At 43.1% G+C, this 22,319-nt stretch overlaps 1 protein-coding gene across 10 annotated transcripts in view; it reads right to left on the bottom strand.

Moving 5' to 3' along the window:
- Positions 1 to 21,360, bottom strand: part of GRIA4 (glutamate ionotropic receptor AMPA type subunit 4) — a 249,420-nt gene extending 228,060 nt beyond the window's left edge. For 7 of the 10 annotated variants that reach the window (XM_064170856.1, XM_064170828.1, XM_064170847.1 and 4 more), the window contains exons 1-2: positions 20,886 to 21,360; positions 19,582 to 19,740 (exon numbers count right to left, since the gene is read on the bottom strand). In XM_064170856.1, the coding sequence (XP_064026926.1) occupies positions 19,582 to 19,740; positions 20,886 to 20,973 (247 nt within the window). In that variant the 5' untranslated portion in view covers positions 20,974 to 21,360. The remainder of the gene's footprint in view (positions 1 to 19,581; positions 19,741 to 20,885) is intronic. The other 3 variants (XM_064170809.1, XM_064170817.1, XM_064170872.1) reach the window with 2 other exon arrangements.
- Positions 21,361 to 22,319: the final 959 nt, after the last annotated feature.

Raw genomic sequence — 22,319 nt, 5'->3', positions numbered from 1 at the left:
TGCTGCTCTGGGCCAAATCTCACTTTGGTTTTACATCTCTGCAAATTCTGAAAATTGTCTAAAGTCTCTGAAATGTCTCTCGCTTCCATGCACTGTGAGGGACAGCAAAGCGCTGTGCCGAAGCTCTGCCCCAGGAATTTCCAGGGGCTCCGTTTTTCTGTTTTCACACGCAGTGCTCTAAATAAGCAATAGGGCAAATATTATCACAGAGTTATTATTTCTGCCATAAATTTTAAGAACTACCTATATGAATAACTGTAAGTCAAAGTCCTTCAGGGACTGCCATAAATTCAAAAGCTGTCTGAGTGCTAGATTTAGTATTTTGATCACTGAGTTAGCTGACAGAAGGATAAAAAAGCATGTACAGGACAGCTCTCTCTTAGCTACATGCATTTACTCAGACTTCTGGGCACTGGTTTCAATCAGAATTAAAGAACAGTTTGGCTCGAGTAAATTAAACCCTATCCATGCTTCCAGTGGAATACTGGGATTTGCCCTGCCAGTCACTTAAGTTCTCTGCACGGAAAGCATCTCCCAAATGTTTGCAATTGCCAACATAAAGCCCAATTAGAGAACTTCAGATGCATAAGAATTTTATAAAGTTGTTTCTACATACACATGGAAGAAACCAAGATGTTTTCACGTGTCCACCTCTGCAATCCAACCTAAGATACCATCCCAAAATACTGTAGTATAGCCTCAATGATCTGTCCCTGCCATCCCAAAACTCCTTTCTCAGTGACAGATTCGACCAAGCGCATAATTTGAGATGCAAGTAACAGTCCTAAGAAACAAACTGTTTGAGCTCCAGAAATTAAACTGCTGCTCAAATTCTCTATGTGCAAGAAAGCCAGAGCAAAAGTGTAGGTCATAAACATGTACAGGAGGCCTTGGAGGAGAAGGACAGAAGTTGTACCCCTCTATTGCTGCTTGTGCAGTTTGGTTCACTTGGAAAAAGGGAGCAGAGATCAGTGCCCTCCCAGGGTAGGGACTTTCCTGTGCGGGGTGTAGGTGCAGGAGAAAAAGGCCCCAGCAAGACCAGGCTTGCCAGACATCATCTCTTCTGCTCTCCTCATGTCCTTAGTACAGCCATGTGGAGATGCAAATACCAGGCTAGACAATGGAGTGGCAGAAACACGGGACACTTCAGCAAACCTCTGTTACAATCCTTTGGGACAGCTTCCAGGGCATTAGATCAAAACAGACAGAAGAATGGCTACATCCAGGTTGCCCTCCATAGAGATCTACCAGGCATTAAAACTCACTGTATAAGGAGCTAGAACTACAGCACATCCTGGAGTTCAGGAAGCCTGAGACATCACTTGATCTCTTGAAGTCTCAGTATAGTCACATGAATCGAGGTGACAAAAACAACTTTTTCAGTCACCCATGCCATAGCTGTAGGCAGTCTGCTGTGTTCCTGCCTTCTGACAGGTTTGGGTAACTTCATCTCTCCTCAGAGAGAGGTGAGAAAAGTGGTGGGCTCCCACTAAAAGGGTGGAGTTGTTTTGTATTCTTACAATAGAAAGTTACAGGTAGCAGCACCAAAAAAGAAAATAGTATCTGGGATTTTAAATAACTTTGCTATTTTTGTCTCAGTGAATAAACTGTGGTTACATGCATCCTTAAGGAACTTACTATCATCACAGCACTAACAATAGGTACAATATTTTGAAAGACTGACATTGAACTTTGCAATGTTAATTAAGTATGAAGCACTTTTCTGGGGCCAGGAAGAGGCCCCAAAGGATATTATTTCAGCAGACAGAAACTGCTTCTTTACTGTAATCTGTACTTTACTGTAATCTAACAGTTTGCAGACAACAGTTTCACAGACAGGATCAGATAGGAAGGAAGTGCGTTATCTTAATGCAGATCTTAAGAGATCAACAGACTTAAAGCTGCACCTATGTGTTATGTTTTTGGTTGCACACTTTTACCTCTCACTAATGCTCCTAAGATGATGTGCAGTCAAGGATAAAAACTGCCTTATGTAAGCATGCTCCCTCTGAACTTGGAGAGAGGTTTTATCCCTTAATGTTCTCCTGTCTTTGGCAGCCACACACAAGAATCAAACTTTCTTCATGTTGCTGATTCCATTCATTCACATTTTTCTTCACAACTTTTAGTTGTGCAGTCAATTGTTGAACAGCCCTGCTTGACCACACCAAAGATAAGAGAACAAGAAGCTGAGGCCAGGGAGAGCAATTTCTGAAGGTGAAGCCTCTGGCAGGGGATATCCACACTTTTTCAAATGGCTAACGTTATGCTGAATCTCATTTTAATCTCACAGACACTACATAAGTGCAAGGAACTGCAATGATTATTATTATTATCCTATTATTGTAATTGCTCATAGGATTTTCTGCTAGCCTCTCATTTAGCATAGTATGCGAAAGGTTGACTAAGAAAATGTGATTCAGGTGTAAAGCTTTGGTGCCTGCCAGCTGTACTGAAGTGCAAAAGATCCCCATCATAAATAGCAACTGAAAGAATGGTTTTTTGGGGGCTTTCATTAGGAAACAAAAAGGAGTCCTTCAACATATGTCAGAGACTCAGAGAAGAATGAAGGAAAGCAGTCCAAGTCATCTGTATAAATCATTTGTTGTGGTAAAACACCACAGCTCCCACCTTTCATTCACTTCCTTGAAGCACTTGAAGGAGTAAGACAGGATGGAAACAAGCACTGTATTCCTGAGGTTGTACAGAGTTGTAGTTTCTTTTCTGTTCATACTCAAGAAACAAAAGTTGTACACTCTGCCCTTTCCTTTCTTTACCTGCGGTAGTTAAACTGGTAGCTATTTGTACAGCAGCTAATAACACATGCCAAACCCAGAAGCAATAGCAGCCTGCCCCTGGGTGCGGGGCTGGAAAAGGATAGGTCATTCAGCCACTTCAGTGGAGTGCTGCTTGTGAAGCACCAAGTCCAATGGTTCCACTGGTGGTGTTTCTTTCAGACTCTTACCATTCTTTCATGAAAAGCTGAGGCACAGACAGTAAAAAGCAGGAAGGGTGTAAAAGACAGCTGATGGAAGAGAAGGTAATTTTTCTGCTGTCTTTTTGAGCAGTAATTTTTAGTCTTATGCTCTTCCATGTCTATTAACTCCTACAGTACTTCACTGACATAGAGACTAGTCATTCTTTCACCCTCCATACTAAATTATCAGCTTAGCACAAACACATGCTTACCTTAAAGTTTTTCAAGCTCACAGCAGCTACAATCCCTAACTCATGACTACCAGCCAGACATTCCTGCTCTCTTTTCAGAAGTATAGAACTCCTCATGCAACAAGCAGCACTGCACATCAGTCACAGAATCATAGAATCAACCAGGTTGGAAGAGACCTCCAAGATCATCCACTCCAACCTAGCACCCAGCCCTAGACAATCATCCAGACCATGGCACTAAGTGCCTCATCCAGGCTTTTCTTGAACACCTCCAGGGATGGTGACTCCACCACCTCCCGGGATGGTGACTCCACCACCTCCCGGGATGGTGACTCCACCACCTCCCTGGGCAGCCCATTCCAATGGCAAATCACTCTCTCTGTGAAGAACTTCCTCCTGACATCCAGCCTATACTTCCCCTGGCACAACTTGAGACTGTGTCCCCTTGTTCTGTTGCTGGGAGAAGAGACCAACCTGCACCTGGCTACAACCTCCCTTCAGGTAGTTGTAGACAGCAATGAGGTCCCCCCTGAGCCTCCTCTTCTCCAGGCTAAACAGCCCCAGCTCCCTCAGCCTCTCATACGGTTTGTGTTCCAGGCCCCTCACCAGCTTCATCGTCCCTCTCTGGACAGTGGCTCTCCAGGCCACCTGGGCACACTGCTGGCTCATGTTCAGCCTACTGTCTCCCAGTACACCCAGGTCCCTTCCTGGCTGCTCTCCAGCCACTCTGGCCCCAGTCTGTAGCACTGCTTGGGGTTGTTTGGGCCAAAGTGCAGAATCCTGCACTTGGCCTTGTTAAATCTCATCCCATTGGCCTCTGCCCACCCACCTAATCTGTCAAGATCCCTCTGCAGGGCTCTCCTACCCTCCAGACTGACACCTGCTCCCAACTTGGTGTCATCTGCAAACTGACTGATGCTGGACTCAATCCCCTCATCCATACCACCAGTAAAGATATTGAACAGGACTGGGCCCAGCACTGATCCCTGGGGAACACCACTAGTGACTGGCTGACAACTGGATGTGGCACCATTCACCACCACCCTCTGGGCCTGGACCTCCAGCCCATTCTTGACCCATTTCAGCATGAATCTGTCCAAGCCATGAGCTGCCAGCTTGGCCAGGAGCTTGTTGTGGCAGACAGTGTCAAAGGCTTTGCTGCAGTCCAGGTAGACTACATCCACAGCCTGCCCCACATTCACCAGGCAGGTAACCTGATCGTAAAAGCAGATCAGGTTGGTCAGGCAGGACCTGTCCTTCTTAAACCCATGCTGGCTGGCCCTGATCCCTTGGCCACCCTGTAGGTACTGTGTGATGGCACTCAAGATGGCCTGTTCCATGACCTTGCCTGGCACTGAGGTCAGGCTGACAGGCCTGCAATTTTCTGGTTCCTCCTTCTGGCCCTTCCTGTGGATGGGTATCACACTGGCAGCTTCCAGTCTCCAGGGGATCTCTCCAATGAGTCAAGACAGTTGATAAATGATGGAGAGTGGCTTGGCCAGCTCATCTGCCAGCTCTCTCAGCACCCTAGGATGGATCCCACAGAATTGTGAGGATCCAAGTGGCTCAGGAGGTCCCTTACTGCATCCTCCTGGATTTGCATGGGGACTGTACTGGTCCCTGGCTCCCTCTGCCAGCTCAGGAGGGCAGTTGTCCTAGAGACAACCTGTCCCACTAGTGAAGATTGAGGTAAAGAAGGTGTTAAGTACCTCTGCCTTTTCCTCATCTTTTGTAATTATATTCCCCTCTTTATCTAATAAGGACTGGAGGTTGTCCTTGGCCCTTCTTTTGCCATTAATATATTTATAGAAACATCTTCCATTCTCCTTCACAGCTGTGGCCAGTATAAGTTCTAATTGGGCTTCTGCCTCTCTCATTTCTTTCCTACAAGATCTGGCAATATCCTTGAACTCTTCCTGGGGTGCCTCCTCTTTTTTCCAAAGGTGATATAACCTCTTCTTTTTCTTTAATTCCTTCAGAAACTCCTTGCCCATCCAGTCTGGCTCTCTCCCTCATCAGCTCATCTTCTGGCTCAATGGCACAGCTGCTCCTGTGCCTTCAGGAGCTCTTTCTTGAAGTAGGTACAACCTTCCTGGACCTCTTTGCTTTTAAGGGCTGTTTCCCAAGGATCTTTCCAAGTTAGTTTCTTAAATAAGCCAAAGTCTGCCCTCTGGAAGTCCAGTGTGGAGATTTTGTTGATGCCCCTCCTGGTTTCACCATATACTGAAAAATCTGTAATTTCATGGTCACTGGACCCCAGGCAGCCTCCAACCACCACATCTCCCACCAGCCCCTCTCTGTTTGTGAACAGCAGGTCAAGCAGGGCTGCACCCTGCTAGACTCACATAACAGCTGAGATAAGAAGTTGTCCTCCATACACTCTAAGAACCTTCTAGACTGCCTCTTCTCTGCAGTGTTAAAGTCCCAGCAGAAGTCTGGCAGGTTAAAGTCACCCACAAGAACAAGGCCAGGTGATCTTGAGGCAGCTGAAGGCTGCCTGAATAATAAGTCAACCTTTTCTTCCTGGCTGGGTGGTCTATAACAGACTCCAATCAGGTTGTCAATCTTGTTGCCTTCTCCTAATTCTTACCCATAGGGACCCAACCTGATTATCCTTTATCTCTACTTCCATGATGTCCAGAGCAACCCTAATACATAGGGCCACTCCTCCACCCCTTCTCCCTTGCCTGAAGTCTGTAGCCACTGATTACAGCACTCCAGTTGTGTGAGTCATTCCACCATGTTTCTGTGATGGTGACAACATCACAGCTTTCCTCTTGTACCAAGGCTTCCAAGTCCTTTCTCTGCTCTCAGATATGTCCTTTCCCAACACTGAATAATGCACAGCTTCAGCTGTACCTTGAACACCTCCTCCCACCAAAGTGTAAATGAAGGGTGAAGAGGAACTTCAGGCACAAGGTCTCAAACTCATTCAGTTCTGTACTTGAAGTAACCTGTCTTCCTCTGAGTCTGCAAAAGTGCCTAAGAACTGCTGCAGATCTACCTCCTGCCTGTGCTCCAAATCATCACATGCAATGCCTGACTAAAGCTCACCAATTATACACTTCACACACACACTTGCATTAACTGTGCCTGCTCTTTTTCTCAGTTAGTTATCTAAAAGCACCTTGTTTTCTAGCTGATTTTAGCAATACCTGTGTAATTAATCATTTCAGCAAGCCATTTAATGGGTGGAGTGATAGTAAACAGGATGCTGGAAGTACAGCTATTAGTATACCATGATTGATTACTGAGGTCTTGTGTTACTATTTCTCCTTGTTTTAATGATTTACAGTATAAGGAAACAAAAGGGTTATCCTCTTTCCATATATATATGCTGTTCAGAATAGCATAACAGATCTTCAAAGGCAGCTATGGCAGCACTCCTTGTATTCTTTTACTCAAGCTTTTGCTTTCTGCAAATAATCTTGCACACTAAATCTCACTCATTGTCACGTTTGTGCTCAGGCTGCCACCTCCTCCAACACAAAAAGCAGATGAAGCCAGGGACTTCCAACGCTAAATTAATAATTCTTAGTATCTTAATACAATAGTTTAAACCCTCCAGGTGAAAGCAAAAAGAGATTTACATTCTCTGTGGCTCATCGAAAGTGAAATATGCATAACATATATGACTGTTAACTTCTAGTTGTGAGTAGAGGAGTCTGTGAATACAAATAGGCGGTATTAGCATACATTTGTTAGCAAAGACATACTTAATGGTCTTCAAGGATATTTACCAAGCTGATACTGCTGTTGCTTCAAGCCATACTCACAGCTGTGAGGTTAGATGTTCTTCCTTGGGATAAGGAAAAATCCCACCACGTCCACTGGAAGTATTTTTCAAGGGAAAAGGCCCCAGTAAGTCCTTAGGTGTCTTGCTGTGGTACAAGCCTTGCTACTAAGAGCGTTCCACACTGCTCTTCTGCACAAGCAAGGCGCATTATCAACCAGCCAAAACAAACCTCAGGGGGTTCTGGTAGCTGCACAGTCGTGGCAACTGGATGCAAATCATGCTGATTATGGTATTTCTCTAAATTAAAGACCAACAACAAACCCAGTAGGCAATTTTTTTTTCTGCTTGCCTGCTCTGTATGACTCCTACATTCAACAAAGATAAAGACAGTGGGTGATGAGTCCAAATGATGTGTTGATGACATGACAATTTACAGATGATTCTTTCAGTCTTTAATTCAACACTGGATTTATCCAGAAAAAAAAGATGGGTTAGATAAAGAAATTAACTGAGGCTGGCTGACATGCATCTTGTGGTCAGACTTGGTGATCAAATTGTCCCATCTAGCCTTAACACACAATAATCCAGGAACACTGCTACATACTGTCAGCTCTCCTATTTATTTTGGTGACCTTTACTTTTTCTTATTTGAAGCACTGATGCTCACAGCTATCAGACAACACTTCGCCCCCCTAGACTGCTTTCTCATCTCTTCTGTATCATCTGCAAGGCCTTGTACCTTGGATCACTTTCATATGACACTGCCAGTGACACACTTACATGGGGCATATGGAATCCTGCAGCAGATTCAGATGTATGTCCTCTCAATACACCAGTGTCCAAGAAAAAGACCTTAAGTGGATATTTGTGCCTCCAGAGAGCAACTCAGTACACCAGTGTCCAAGGAAAAAGACCTTAAGTGGATACTTGTGCCTCCAGAGAGCAACTCCAGTTCTTATTTATTATCGTTATGTATCACTTACAGTATGGTCAGGTTGCTTTTAGCACCCATGAGAAACAGTGACCAAGGGCACTGATTTTGAAAAAAAGGACATGAGAACAAAAGCCCCTTCAGCAGCTCTTAGCTGGGGACTCACAAACTGTTTGAAAACACTGCCAAGAGCCAGTGTCTCACCTGGCTTCTGCTTTCTACTTGGAGGAGAAGTGAAAAGAACTCCTGAGTCAGACAAGAGCACGTGGTTATTGATTTTCAAAGGAAAGTATCCTCCCAGCTGCAGTGGTTTGGAAAAGTCCATTCTTAAACACTTTTCTCAGTTTAAATGAATGGAAATGACTGAAGCTGAAGCTTTTCTTAGCAAGGATCTGGATCCAGGACAGATTCACAAAGAAAACCTGGAAGAAATCACTAAAAGAAGATCCTACATGACTCTGCTGAGACTGTGGGTAGAGGACCACTGTTGTTGGGAAAGAGTTTCATGGTCACCAAGTCCAGTTCTGCTTGGGCCACTACTACACCCTGTCTTTCAGCACCACATCTAGACCACTTCTACATACATCCAGGGATTTTGATTCAACCACTTCCCTGGCAGCCTGTTCCAGTTCTTGATAATCCTTTTGGTATAGAAGTTTTTCACAGTGTCTAACCTAAACCTTCCCTGGCATAAATTGATGCCAGTTGTGACTTATGAGAAGAGTCTCCTCATCAAGATCATTGAAAAAGATCTAGGTGGCCCTAGCGCTGAGCTGTGGGCAACACCACTTGCGCCCAGCTGCCACCTGGATTCAATTCCATTCACTACAACTCTCTGGGCTTGGACATCCAGGCACTGTTTGGTTGTGACGAGTGTGCACCCATCCAGGCCTAGGACAGACATTTTTTTTAATCAGGATCCTGTGGGGAGCAGTATCAAAGGCTTTACTGAAGTCCAAGTAAACAATATCCACAGCCTTTCCCTTTATCCACCAAGTCAGTCACCTTGTCATAGAAGGAGATGAGATTTATTAAGTAGGAACTGGTCTCCATGAACCAGGCTGATGGGGCCTGATTGCCTGATTGTCTTGTAAGTGGTGTGTTATGGAAACTCAACGTGATTTGTTCCATGACCACCTTTGGCACCAAGGTCAGACTTGACAGGTCTGTAGCTCCCCAGATCCTCCTTACAGCCTCTCTTGTAGATGGGCGTCACATTTGCTAATCTCCATTCCACTGGGACCTCCCGGTTAGCCAGGGCTGAAGATAAATCATGAAGGCTTGATAAGCACATCTGCCAACTCCTTTGGCACTCTTGTGTGTAACCCCTTTGGCCCCCTAGACTTCTGTACATCTAGGAGGTTCAGCAGGTCACTCACCATTTCCTCTGGGATTATGGAGGATGCCTCCTGTTCCCCATCCCTGTCTTCCAGCTCTAGAGGTTAGCGACCCATCAAACAACTAGTCCTGATGCTGAAGACTGACGAGGCAAAGAAGGCATTAAGTACCTCAGCCTTTTTCTCACCCTTTTCCACTAAGTGTTTTCCCCTGCATGATAAAGATTCTTCCTAGCCCTCCTTCTGTTGTTAATAGATCTAGAGAAGCATTTTTTACTATCTTTTAGGGCAGTAGCTAGACTGAGTTCTAGGTTGTGCTTTGGCCCTTCTTATTTTTTCTCTGCACTGTTTCACTGTCTCCTCCTGAGTGGCCCATCCCCTTTTCCAGAGGCCATAAACTCTCCTTTTGTTCATGAGCTCCAGCCAAAGCTCTCCATTCAGCCAGGTCTTTAAAGTGTCATTCCTTATTTCCCTATGAGCTTAGACAAGGAAATAAGGGGCTGATGGGCATGTGCTTTTAAAAATAATACAGCTTTCTACTTCTGCATTTTACATGAATCTATCTCTGCTTGATCAAGTGTTTTTCACTTATACTCAGTCACGTTTCCCAGACCTGAACACAGCACCATCCAGACCCACACCTCACATTAACTAGTACCATGAAATACTGCAACTGTACATAAGGAATATTAAAGTAGAACGGGAATCATTTGCAGACACTACATTTTGTAGAACTTCTTTACTGTAAGGGTTGTGGAACACTGGAACAGGCTCCCCAGAAAGGTTGTGGAGTCTCTTTCTTTGGACTTTCAAGACCCATCTGGATGCATTTCTGTGTGACCTGTGCTAGATTCTACGGTCCTGATACGACAGAGGGGTTGGACTAGAGATCTGTGGAGGTCCCATCCAACCCATAATCATAGAATCATAGAATCAACCAGGTTGGAAGAGACCTCCAACATCATCCAGTCCAACCTATCCCCCAGCCCTAGCCAGTCAATTAGACCATGGCACTAAGTGCCTCATCCAGTCTTTTCTTGAACACCTCCAGGGACGGTGCCTCCACCACCTCCCTGGGCAGCTCATTCCAATGGCAAATCATTCTCTCTGGGAAGAACTTCCTCCTAACATCCAGCCTATACTTCCCCTGGCACAACTTGAGACTATGTCCCCTTGTTCTATTGCTGGTTGTCTGGGAGAAGAGACCAACCCCCACCTGGCTACAACCTCACTTCAGGTAGTTGTAGACAGCAATGAGGTCTCCCCTGAGCCTTCTCTTCTCTAGGCTAAACAACCCCAGCTCCCTCAACCTCTCCTCATAGGGTTTGTGTTCCAGGCCCCTCACCAGCTTTGTTGCCCTTTTCTGGACACATTCCAGCACCTCAACATCTCTCTTGAATTGAGGGGCCCAGAACTGGACACAGTACTCAAGGTGTGGCCTGACCACATCCTGTGATTTGTGATTTCTACTCTACAAGAACTTCCTCTCTTTGGCCTGTCTGTGCCTTGAATATGTGTATTACAGGAATGATTCTACTCATTGGAGAATCACATCTGACCTTACTATAAAAAAAAAAATCAGAAGAAAAGCTCTGCAACATCAGTGAAATCTCTAACAAAAAGAAGCATTAACTCTTTAGTGAAGCATAACTCACAACAGCACAGCATAACTGTGAATAAAATTAACAAAATCAGAATATTTTGTACATTAATTCCTAATAATTTTGTAGTAATTTCTAATACTAACACACATTATTTTCAGATATAGAACCATAGACTCATAGAATCAACCAGGTTGGAAGAGACCTCCAAGATCATCCAGTCCAACCTAGCACCCAGCCCTAGCCAGTCAACTAGACCATGGCACCAAGTGCCTCATCCAGGCTTTTCTTGAACACCCCCAACAGGTGGCACCTTTTACACCACACTGTGAAAATGCAAATTGCACAGGCATTCAGAAATAGATATGAAAACCGAGGCAAACAAAGCTAGAAGTCTGAATTCCTTTGAGCAATTAACTCTCACTACCTGTGAACTTTCCTAAAACACCTATTTGATGACTATTCATCAGGCAAACCTGAACTGTAGGAAAATGTGATGTGCAAATAAAAACGAAGTTCAAGGTTTATGGCTTTAGAGGACTACTATGCAAGTACACCACAAAAGCAACTGCAAGGATGTGCATGCAGAAATGGTACAGAATCTACCCCACAGAGGGTCTCCAAGTGAGGAACAAAGGAACTGTTATGTGTAGTTAAAAGCTGATATATTTAATATCAGTCTTCACAAAGTGTTTAAAGCCTTTCCCTGCCAAGAATCTAGTAAATAAGCTAGTGAAAGCATAAGTGCTTTCTGTTTCTCTTGTGCTCTATTTGTATTTACCAAAAAAAAAAACCAAAAACCAAAAAAAACCCAACCCTGCAGTCATGCTGATGTTGTCCATGACTTTAAAATATAGAAAGGTACTGTACAAGACATTGTTTTTCAGGAACGATGGTTGCATATGAATGTAACAATGAAGTAGCCTGTGGAACACAAGGAAAAAAATAGCTCAAATGACATTCTTTTAAAATAGGCAATTATGTATCAAGGGTCCAATTTCTAGATTCATATTTTGTTTTAAATAGCAGGAGTTAAGCAATTTAATACTTTTACAAATTCAAGCTGTGAGGCAAAATGATGAGAACCTGTTCACCTTACAAAATAGCTGATCTTACTATTTCACAGAAGCACAGAGTCATTGCAATTGCAGAAAACCTCTAAGATCATCAAATACAGCCACTGACCTAACACCACCATGGCCAGTAAGCCATGTCCTGAAGTGCCATGTCTCTTCTTGAACCCTTCCAGGGAAAGTAACTCCACCACCTGACCACTCCTTCAGTAAAGAATTTTTTCCTAATAATCAATCTAAACCTCCTCTGGACCAATTTCAGACCATTTCCTCTCACTCTAGCAGTTGATACTAGGGAAGAGATCAGCACCCACCTTGCTACAATCTCCTTTCAAGTAGTCATAAAGGCAATGAGGTCTCCCGTCAACCACCCTTTCTCCATATTAAACAACTCCAGTTCCCTCAGCTGCTCCTCCTAGGACTTGTTCTCCAGACTGTTTGCCAGCTTTCATGTCCTTCTCTGGACATGCTCCAGTGACTCAATGTCTTTCTTGCAGTGATGGGCCCAAAGGTGAAGACAGTATTTGAGGTGCAGCCTCACCAGTGCCAAGTACAGGGACATGATCACTGCCCTACTCCTGCTGGCCACCACTCCTGATGCAGGCCAGGATGTCATTGGCCTTCTTGACCACCTGGGCACATGGCTGGCTCATGTTCAGTCAGCTATCAACCAGCACCTCCAGGCTCTATTCCGATGGGCAGCTTTCCAAACACTCTGTAGCCCATAGCATTGCACGGGGTTATTGTGGTCCAACCACAGGACTCAGCACTTGGATTTTTAAACCTCATACAACTGATCCAGCCTGCCTAGGTGTCTCTGCAGAGCCTTCCTACCTTGGAGCTGCAGATCAATGCTCCTACCCAATTTAGTGCTGTCTGCAAACTCACTAAGGGAGCACTCAATCCTCTCATCCAGATAACCAATAAAGATTAAATAAGACTGGCCCCAAAACCGTGTCCTGGGAAACAAGACTTGCTGCCAACTGGATTTGACTCCCACCACTCCACCACCACTCTTTGGGGCTGACCAGTCAGCCAGTTTTTCACCCAGCGAAGCATGCCCCCATCAAAGCTGTAAGCAGTTTCCCCAGGAGGATGCTGTGCTAACAGTGTTAAAGGCTTTATTAAAGGCCAGGTAAACAACTTAGCCACTAAAGTGGGTCACCTTGTTAAAGAAGGAGATGAGGTTAGTTTAACAGCACTTGCCCTTCACGAACCCATTCTGACTGGGCCTGATCATCTGGTTGCCCTGCACACACTACATAATAGCACTGAACATGACCTGCTCTATGACCTTCCCCAACACCAAGGTCAGACTGGCAGGTCTGTAGATCCTTGGGTCCCTCCAGCTTTTCTCGTACATGGGTGCCACGTTTACCAACCTCCATTCAGCTAGAACCTCCCCACTTATCCAAGACTGCTGGTAAACGATGGAGAGTGACTTGGTGAGCGCTTCCACCAGCTCCCTCCATATCCTCAGATGTTTGCCATCTGGCCTCAGAGATTTCTGTGTGTCTGAGTGGTGCAGCAAGTTACTAACATCTCCCCTTGGACTACATCCCCCACAAGGAAGAAACACTATTTAAACAAGAGTTGACCCACGCACTATCACATAGATAAGTGCTCTGTAGTGAATAGTTCCTACTGGCAGGTGCTGCTGAGCACCCCAGAAAACACTAGAATGGCTCTTAACATAGCTTCTCCATTTGAACTTGGGTGCCTGAAAACAAACATTGATGATACATAATTTTTAAGAGTTCTCAACCCATAAGCACACTGACAATCAGCACTGCTGAAGATTGGTATGATCTTTAAAACTAAAAAATGGGGGGGGGGAAGTTATGTAAGAACTCACAAGAGATAGAAGATCATTAAACTTCTGAGAAAAAGTGAAGCAACACCAAGACGTCCAAACAGAACACTGTGAATAGGCACTCGAGTACATTTATTTCCCCAAATTTAGAAGAACAATTCTTGATTTACACAGGAATAAATTATCTAGTTTGACTTCATGTCTCAACACATACTTTCAGTATAGGTATGCCCACCTAAACTGCAGAAGCAAACTTGGTGCTGCACTAGTCTGAAGATCTTTGCCTCAAGCCAGTTACCCATAGGAATGAAAAAAACCAGAGGGGAAGCCAGTTTTATCTTTGAATTACACTGGTGCAATCATACAGAGTTCTTCACTTTTGCACTAGTACAAATTTCATCCTCTGCCATCTAGTAAGGAATAAGAATTAAGAGAAAATATTATTTGGTCCAACATGTTTAAATTCAAAGAACTTTACCTGCTTGCATTCTGAATTTGCACAACCATTAAGAAATCAAAGCAGACGGCTTCCTCTCATGAACAAGCAAGTCTCAAAACAATCAAGACCTAAAAATGAAATGCATGAGCTATTTTGACTAGCATACAAACTTAGATTACAATGATAAAGTTGAATTTAATCAATTTAATTTACTTGTTGAAGTTCTCTGTCCTGCACAAGAACTACTGAACTTGCATTGGCTTCTGTAGAAGGAATAAAAACCCACAAACTTTGTTATTAATTCCCTGAAACAAAGATGAAATTATTTCCATATCCTATAATAAATCTTTTGAGTTTACAGTTTTAACCAGTCTAGTAACATGCTAGGACCCAAGTCTTATTTCATGCCAGGGAAATGCATGCTCTGAATTTCACTGAAGAACTCTGACTGTATTTCAGCAAAGGTCCATCATTTGTTTTCCCAAGTAATAACCTTGAAAATTAAATCCAGACTCTGATGGATTCAGACCATTGATGGTTTATTTTCTCTCTGCTGTAAAGCTAGTTACAAGAATCACACTTAGAGCCATGAAACTCTTTGAATATAGATTAAAAATACGCAGCTTAAACTCACACAGAATCTCTGCAACAAATGGCACCCAAGTACACATATCTTGTTTGATTCCATCAGCAAGTGCTAATAATAGACATTTTAAGAAAAACTGTTTTCAATAACTGGGGTCTAGCTTTAGATAAACTCCACGTATTAAAGTAAAATACTCGCTTCAAATGGGGTTTTGTAATCGATCCTGGTTTAGAAACGTACAATTTAATCCAGTTCCATTTTTCTAGCCAACTGGCACACTATTTGCTTTTGCAGTTCAAACCTGACTGTGTGGTACACCTTTATGGTAATACTCAATATACTCCAAACTACATCCTTGGGAATACTATATTGCTTTTGATAGCAGAATACCATCCGGCTGCATGAAATCTCACTTTCCAAATAAAGAACACCATGGTTTTAAATGACACTGATTATTAAGCTAAGGTTGCATTCCTACTGATAAATTGAGCTGTAATTATAAAGCAGAATTAATAACCAAACTTAATGGAAATCTTGTTATGATGCAGCTTAGCTAGTCAAAGTTGAAACTGCTCCAAATAAAATGATAGTCACAATATAAAGGCAATACTACATCTGAGTCTATTTCCTCAGCTTTTGTAATGTCTTGGCAGAAAAGTTAACTTCAAAATGGCATTGCCTCTCCCCTCTTTAGCAAACGCAGGCTGAGAGACTGATCCATTGAGAGGGTGAGGTGACAAAGGAGCTTCCTGACTGTCCTCAGGGCTATCTCTGACCTCAGTGGATCTCACTCTGAAACTACATTCATGCTGAGGAGGTAAAATCAGGCCCTCCGGATTTCAGGTCATCAACCCTACACTGAGTTTGGAGGGCATAAGAGTCAGAGATTAATCTGGAAAAAGAAGAAAGTTATTCCAATATACATTTTTTTAACTCCAGGACTCTTTTTCTTATTCATATGGAATGTAATAAAAGTTTTGCTTAGGAATTTTGCATCTACTGGGATTAAAATCTGATAAGAACTGAATTGTGAACGAAGTAAAACAAGAAGTCACTCGGTTACCTTGCATTGTAACTATTTGGAATACATTAATCTCTGAATACACATGAAACTCAAAGTGAAAAGCTTCATTTTTAGTAAGAAAAACTGAGGAAATACTTAAATTGATCTCTGCTCTTCCTCCTTTAGTCTAATACTGTACATGAACTGCAACATTGGTTATACATCAAGGATTTTTGAAACTTCAACAGAAAAATTCTCAACCACAAGACAAGAGCTGGAAGGAAAGTAGTTCTTTGTAAAATCATAGAGCTGCCCCTCAAAAGCATGCCAACAGTTTTTTAATGTTGACTGCATTGCTGTGATATCTTAATGTAATACAGATGGTGCATGGAGTAGAGAAAATTATTTTGTATTCAGATGAAGAATAAACATATGTAATCTTGTCCAAAAATCAATGCATTGCTCCAATATCTGAAATCAAGCTGCAGGTAGATTTCCACTCATGAGCAGAATTTCCTGCTTATAAGGTGCAAACCAGTGTATGCCAACAGTCAAATGTTCCAGCTCTGGTGTGTTATGTTCTGATGAGTAAGAACCTTGTACTATTCATGTTTTGCAATAATTTCAGCACTCTCTGTCAGTAAGAGAGATTCTCTGAATAATGTATGCAGCACAAAAGAAATGAACAGACTTTAAATAAAGCACACAAATAGGAAGGGGAAGGAAAGAAGAGTATCTACAAATTGATGTAGATCAGATCAGTTTTGCAAACTTACAATAGAGTCTATCTGCTTAAGCAACTTGTTTCATATGCATTCACAATTTCCAACAAAAATGCAAACGTTTTGGCTCTGTTTAAATAAAGCAAAAATGCATAAGGATCATAAGAAAACAGATATCAAACTGAACATACAAAAGATTGTTTCAGTTTCAAAAGCAATCCTGTGTGAACATTTGGATATATGTTTTAATATAGTGAAAAGAAAAGAAATGTTCAAGTTTTTCCAACATTGCACTGAGTTGCCTGCTAATATGCTATCCATAATCCTTTGAAATAAGTCTGTTTACTGTCCCTAACACATGCAAAGGGCCAGGCCCTGAATGACCACAAGGAACTTCTGCAGCAAATGTAAACAGAAATAGAGGTAACTGGTCGTGTCTTGGAGCTTTATGCTTGAACTCACATGAATATTCATTTCAGTACAGCAGCTCCAAGGCTTCTGTACTGTGTATGTGGGTATATGTGCGCTGAGTGATTTCTACACAAACTGCAAGATCCAAAGCCATTGTTTCACAGCAGTTCAAGAAAAAGTTATCATTTAATATTGCCATGAAATCACTTAATTCAGAGCTGATGGTGGGGGGTTCTTTAATTAGGTTAGAAAATCTCACACATCTGTGCTTTGGAAGCCTCTGTCAAGCCAGCAAATTCAATCACATGGAAGCTAGTGTCCTCCAGCTATCAGACAATTGATTTTTTCAGGATTCTGCTCATATTTAGCTTAAGGGACAGGCAATACATTCATTCAGTTGTCAGTCAGTTTGCCCACATTTCATTAGGAGATTTGTTGTTTGAAAAATATTCTTTGGTATTAAATTGTTTAAAACAAGATGCAGCAGTTGGATTATTAGCACAAGACTGCAAAATATGAAATAAATACAAACTGCCATCATGCAAAAATACACCTTGGTTTGATTGGGAAGTACACATCTAAATGAAGCCTGTAAGATTGCAGCTATTTAATACAGGCATGTAGACGATTTTATGAGCATACATATACATACACTTACCCCTCTTTCTCTGCCTTTTCCCAAACTGTAAAGATTCATGGTATCTGAATCATTAAACTCTTTGTAACTGAAACTGTTCAGTTACAAAAAAAGATCAGGCTATGTATCACTGTTTCTACGAAGAAGCACAAATATAAGGGGACCAGTTTTCCTCAGTTGAAACAATGCAAGGTAAACATAATCTGAGCTGGTTGGCATGACAGAGAAGAATCTGCTGCAAATAGTCTAAACGAGGAGAGCTTTATGAAGACCCTTTTTGAATCTAAGTCTTACACTATTAAACAATTTTAAATGCATGCAAATCAGAACTATTCACTACTATTCAAACAGAAACACTGTGCAATGTCCTTGATCCAAAAACCAACAACAGTCTCAGAAATTACTTGGTAGAAGTGGATGCATAGGCAGAATCTAAAATAATTGTCTTCATCTAAAATTGCAGATTTGAACAGACAAAATTGTTAGCCTCCTTCTCTTTCATTGAAAGTTTTTTAAGAAGCTACTATGTCTGGAATACATAATCAGTACCTGCAAAAGTTGACATGCATTGTAATATTTTCTCAACGAACTACACCTGTATAGATGATTCCTTCCAGTTTCAGAGCACCTTTTGAAATGTTTTCTCCTTATGGAATTTGATATTGATTTTCATGCTAAACACAACTAATAGATTGCTTAATACAGGATTCACACTTAATGGCACATCAATCTTTCCTGCATAAAATGAATAGAGCCATTCTGGCAGCTCATCAGCTTTTCCTGTTAAATAAGGTGGCAAGGTCATCTGAAATTTGAAGTACCAGACTCATCTAAATAAATGTAACTATCATTTAGTATATTATACATGAGAACTGCACAGTATATTGCATGTTTACCTATTAAAAAGTGACACAGAGATGGCTGAGAAAGTGGAAAGAAACATAGCACTTATTTTAAAGACATGATGAACAGTAAGACCTTCTCCAGCATGTTTCTATTTTAAACTCCTTCAGCAATGTTGCTTAAGGCACCTACTTCCAGAAGCAATTCACTCTTGAATGAAGAGGAGGGATTTGAAAACTTAAAGGCCACAGAGGAAACCTATAGGATTCTGAAATACAGACTTCAAAGTAGTAATGCTACTACAGTCTTCAGCTTTGCCACACTGTATCCCACTGTCTTATATAATAAAATGAATCCCATTTTATAAGCCTGACACAAATGAAGCTAAATAGAAATGATGCTATGCCACTTTTAAATATCAAGCAATATCCAGCATGTGTTTTAACCAAGGCTAAACACCCTGAGATTAGAAAAAACCAAGAAGTTCAGATGATTGTACTCCCACTTTATCTCACACATGCACATAAAAAGTAAACATTACCTCATTTGGTAAGAGTATTTCTTTTTTCCTGTCATGGTATATGTGCATCTCTGTGTGTGTGTGTGTGTGTGTGTATAAAATACAGAGTAGGAAGAGAATATTCGTTCCAGTTGAGGTGGTCTGTGAAATCAAGTAGATCAGATACTAACTTGATTTGGCACCAATGTATGGATGCATAGAGACATATCCACAGGATGTATGCATTATGAGATGATAAGAGACATTTACAACCTAGAATATAAGAGCAGGGCTGCCTCAAGTGACATCACCAGATCAACTGCAGCACCAACGAACTCAGATATATTATCCTGCACACCACTGCTTCCCTGTCTGCTTTCCAGCCATTACAACAGCACTTGTGAGCACAAACGTTATTGTGTATTTTTAAATACATCCATGGCATGCCATAGCCAAAAGTGAACAACTGTAGGGTTTACAGCCTGATCAAGACATTCATAATTTTTCTTTACAATGACAAAATTCATCTCCATAGAAACCGGGAAGCAAGAAACTACAGTAATAACACTAAACTAAATGTCACATCAGGTTAGTCAGCAGAAGGCAGTCGAGGGGATTTTGCTCCAGTTAGAAACTAACAAGAATTGCTGCCCCTTTTGCTCTTCTGTCTTCTGAAGACAGACTTACTGATGTATTTGCAATGCAAGATATTGATGTGGTTTCCTGTTATTTCCACTGCAACTTATCCATAAGGTGGTCAGATCAATGGAATATTTACTTACAGGCATTTGTTACAGCGAAGCTGTTAGCTGTTTCAATGTTGTCTACGTGAGGAACCAAATTAAAAGGTGCTTCGGATGCATTGGGGCTGGTGTTATGAAGAAAAATTGCTAACCGAAAAGCAGTATATTCCTGATCTGTGTTCCTGATGAAGAGACCACCTACAAAAAACAGGAAAAAAGGCAAAAAGCAAAGGAAGCAGCATGAATTATTTGCGAGATACTTGCAATCTCGTAACACCAAGCAACTATCTCTCCCAAAGATGCACACTAAGGCAAGTCCCTAGACTTTAATGGATAAGGAACTAATCATATTCATAATCACAACCGCTGCCTTTAAATCACGGTCCTTAATCGATTTTAACCTCCCCGATGCATTCATGCCTCTTTCCTGACTTCTCCGTTTCCAGCCTTCATACATAAATACTCAGATTTGTCATTATTACAGTGACCTTTGAAAGTGTTTAGCCTCCATCTCCCTAATACCGAACACACTGGGGTAAATCAGCTCCTCAACAGCCTCTTACATTAAGTAGCAGGCTGATTAAGACAACGATGCTTTCCATATTAAAAAAAATACACAAAAAAACTAAAATCTGAACAGGAATATAACGAACTTTGCTCCTCTGCAGCCATGTGCAGGCAGGGAGCAGCTCAGCCTTATTAGCAGCATCTTTAAAGTCCATGAGAAATGATGCAGTGATGGAGCTGAGCTGGAAAGAATTCAGAGAGCTGCGTCCCATCCGAAATACGTCCATAAGATGGGGATAGGCAACCGGTGAGGATGTGGCACCAGGACTGCCGGGAGAAACCTACAAAACCCTAAACTTTCGAACTATGAGAAGGGAAAGAAGGACAGCGTTGCCTTTTTACCCAACAGCCCTGCTGGCTACGGCAACCTCCGGTGCACGTAACTCGCCATCCCTCTGGGAGCGAGGCAAAAGCCGGGGTGGGGGGGCACGGGACACGGGACGACAGTGTGCCGGAGGGGGTTTTAGCAGCCCAGAGGCATCTGCTCCTCCCGTACCGATCCTGCAACCCGGAGCTGGAAGGAGTTCTGCAAGAGATGAGCATCCTCCTCACGGCACGCGCACGCATATGAATGTGTGTATGTATGTATGTATGTATGTATGCACACACACAAGGAGCCACACAGACACAAACACACGCGGATTCTTCGTGAAGGCAAGGAAATGGGATGGTGCTGGAGGAGACATCTGAAAACTACCTCCAGAGCCTCCTTTCCAACTCACTTTGCAACGGATTGAACCCCTGGACACACGCACGCAGCCCAATGAAGCGCTTACCTATTTGCACACTGCTAGGAAAAGCTCCCATTGCTAGTCCCCAAAAGCCAGAAAACAACAAGACAAGCTGTCTGCAAATTATCCTCATCTTCTTTTCTGCCTCTCTGTCTCGCCTTCTCCCGCTCGCTCGCTGCTGCTTAGAGAGGCATTGAGGACGAGTTGGCTACGAACAAAATCAAGAATTAAAAAAAATAAATAAAATAAAATAAAGAGGGAAGGGGAAGGAAAAGAGAGGTTTTCTCCTTCCTTTTTTTCCCCCCTATTTTTTTTCTGGTTTTGTTTGGTTTGTTTTAGTGTGTGTTTGCTATTCTCTCCCTCTCTGTCTCTCTCCCGGCTGCCGCTGCCGTTTCAGCAATCCATCCCGCCGCGATGGATCTTTCCCGCAGTCTCCATCGCCGGGGAGCGGTTTCTGTCCGGCTGCAAATGTTGCACATGCAGAAGATGGTGGTGAGTTTGGCGGCGGGAGGGAGCGTCTAGTGGCGGCGCGGCGCGGGCGGACATGCGCCGTGCGACACCGCCGCCGCCCGCACCGCCGCGGGCGGGGATCCGCCGTGCGCGTCCCGTTCCGCGCCTCCCCGCGGAGCCGCCCGCCGCTTCGGGCGCTCACTGCAGCGCCGCCGGCCGCAGCCAGCGGGTAGGGGGCGAGGGTTGGTTGGTTAAGTTGGATTTTTTGCTTCCTTTTTCCTTTGTGCCGCTCGCACATCCGCGGAAGCGCCGCGACGCGTAAGTTTGTGCCGCGGCAGGGCCAGACAAGGTCACTGCCTCCGGGGCTGGGGAGGCACGGCCGCCGCAGCCCATCATTCGCGCCACTGGGGCCGATATTATTAAGTACCAATTATTATTAATGAAGGTGGCAGGCAGGGCGTATCTGCATGTGCTTAGAAGCTGCGGAGCGGAGGGACACGAATGGACAAGCCTGGGCCCCCCCCCCCCCCGACCTTTCCACCCGCCCCGGGGAGCGCTCCACTGAGCAAGCAGGGCGCTCCTCACGGAATGCGCGGGACCCTTCTCGCTGCCGGGGATTGCGGCAGAGGATGGAGCGGAGGGACGAGAGGAGAGAAGCGCTGAGAGCGCTTGTGGCCCTCAAGCCAAAAAGAGAGAGCAAATGAAAGGAAAACTTCGCTGCTCCAGTTCCGCCGGTGTTTTTGGTTTGGTTTGGTTTTGTGGATCTGGGGGCAAACAGAATGGACAGGGATTGTGTCTTGAGACGTCTATTTTGTGCCTTAGGATTTTTTCCCCCAAGTCTGGAAGACTCTCCAGAGCAATGGCCATAAGTCTGGGGATACTGCCATTAATTATATATATATATATATATGTATATATATATATATATATATATATATATATATATATATATATATACACACAAAATAAATGATAAGTGATTAAATCATCCAACAATAGCTGTATGTCAGAGAGAGTTTCTAGTTTTAC

The sequence above is a fragment of the Pogoniulus pusillus genome, chromosome 3 (assembly GCF_015220805.1).
Source record: "Pogoniulus pusillus isolate bPogPus1 chromosome 3, bPogPus1.pri, whole genome shotgun sequence".
Lineage (NCBI taxonomy): Eukaryota > Metazoa > Chordata > Aves > Piciformes > Lybiidae > Pogoniulus > Pogoniulus pusillus.
The sequence above is the reverse complement of the archived record's forward strand: the minus strand, read 5'-3'. Positions and strand labels throughout refer to the sequence as shown.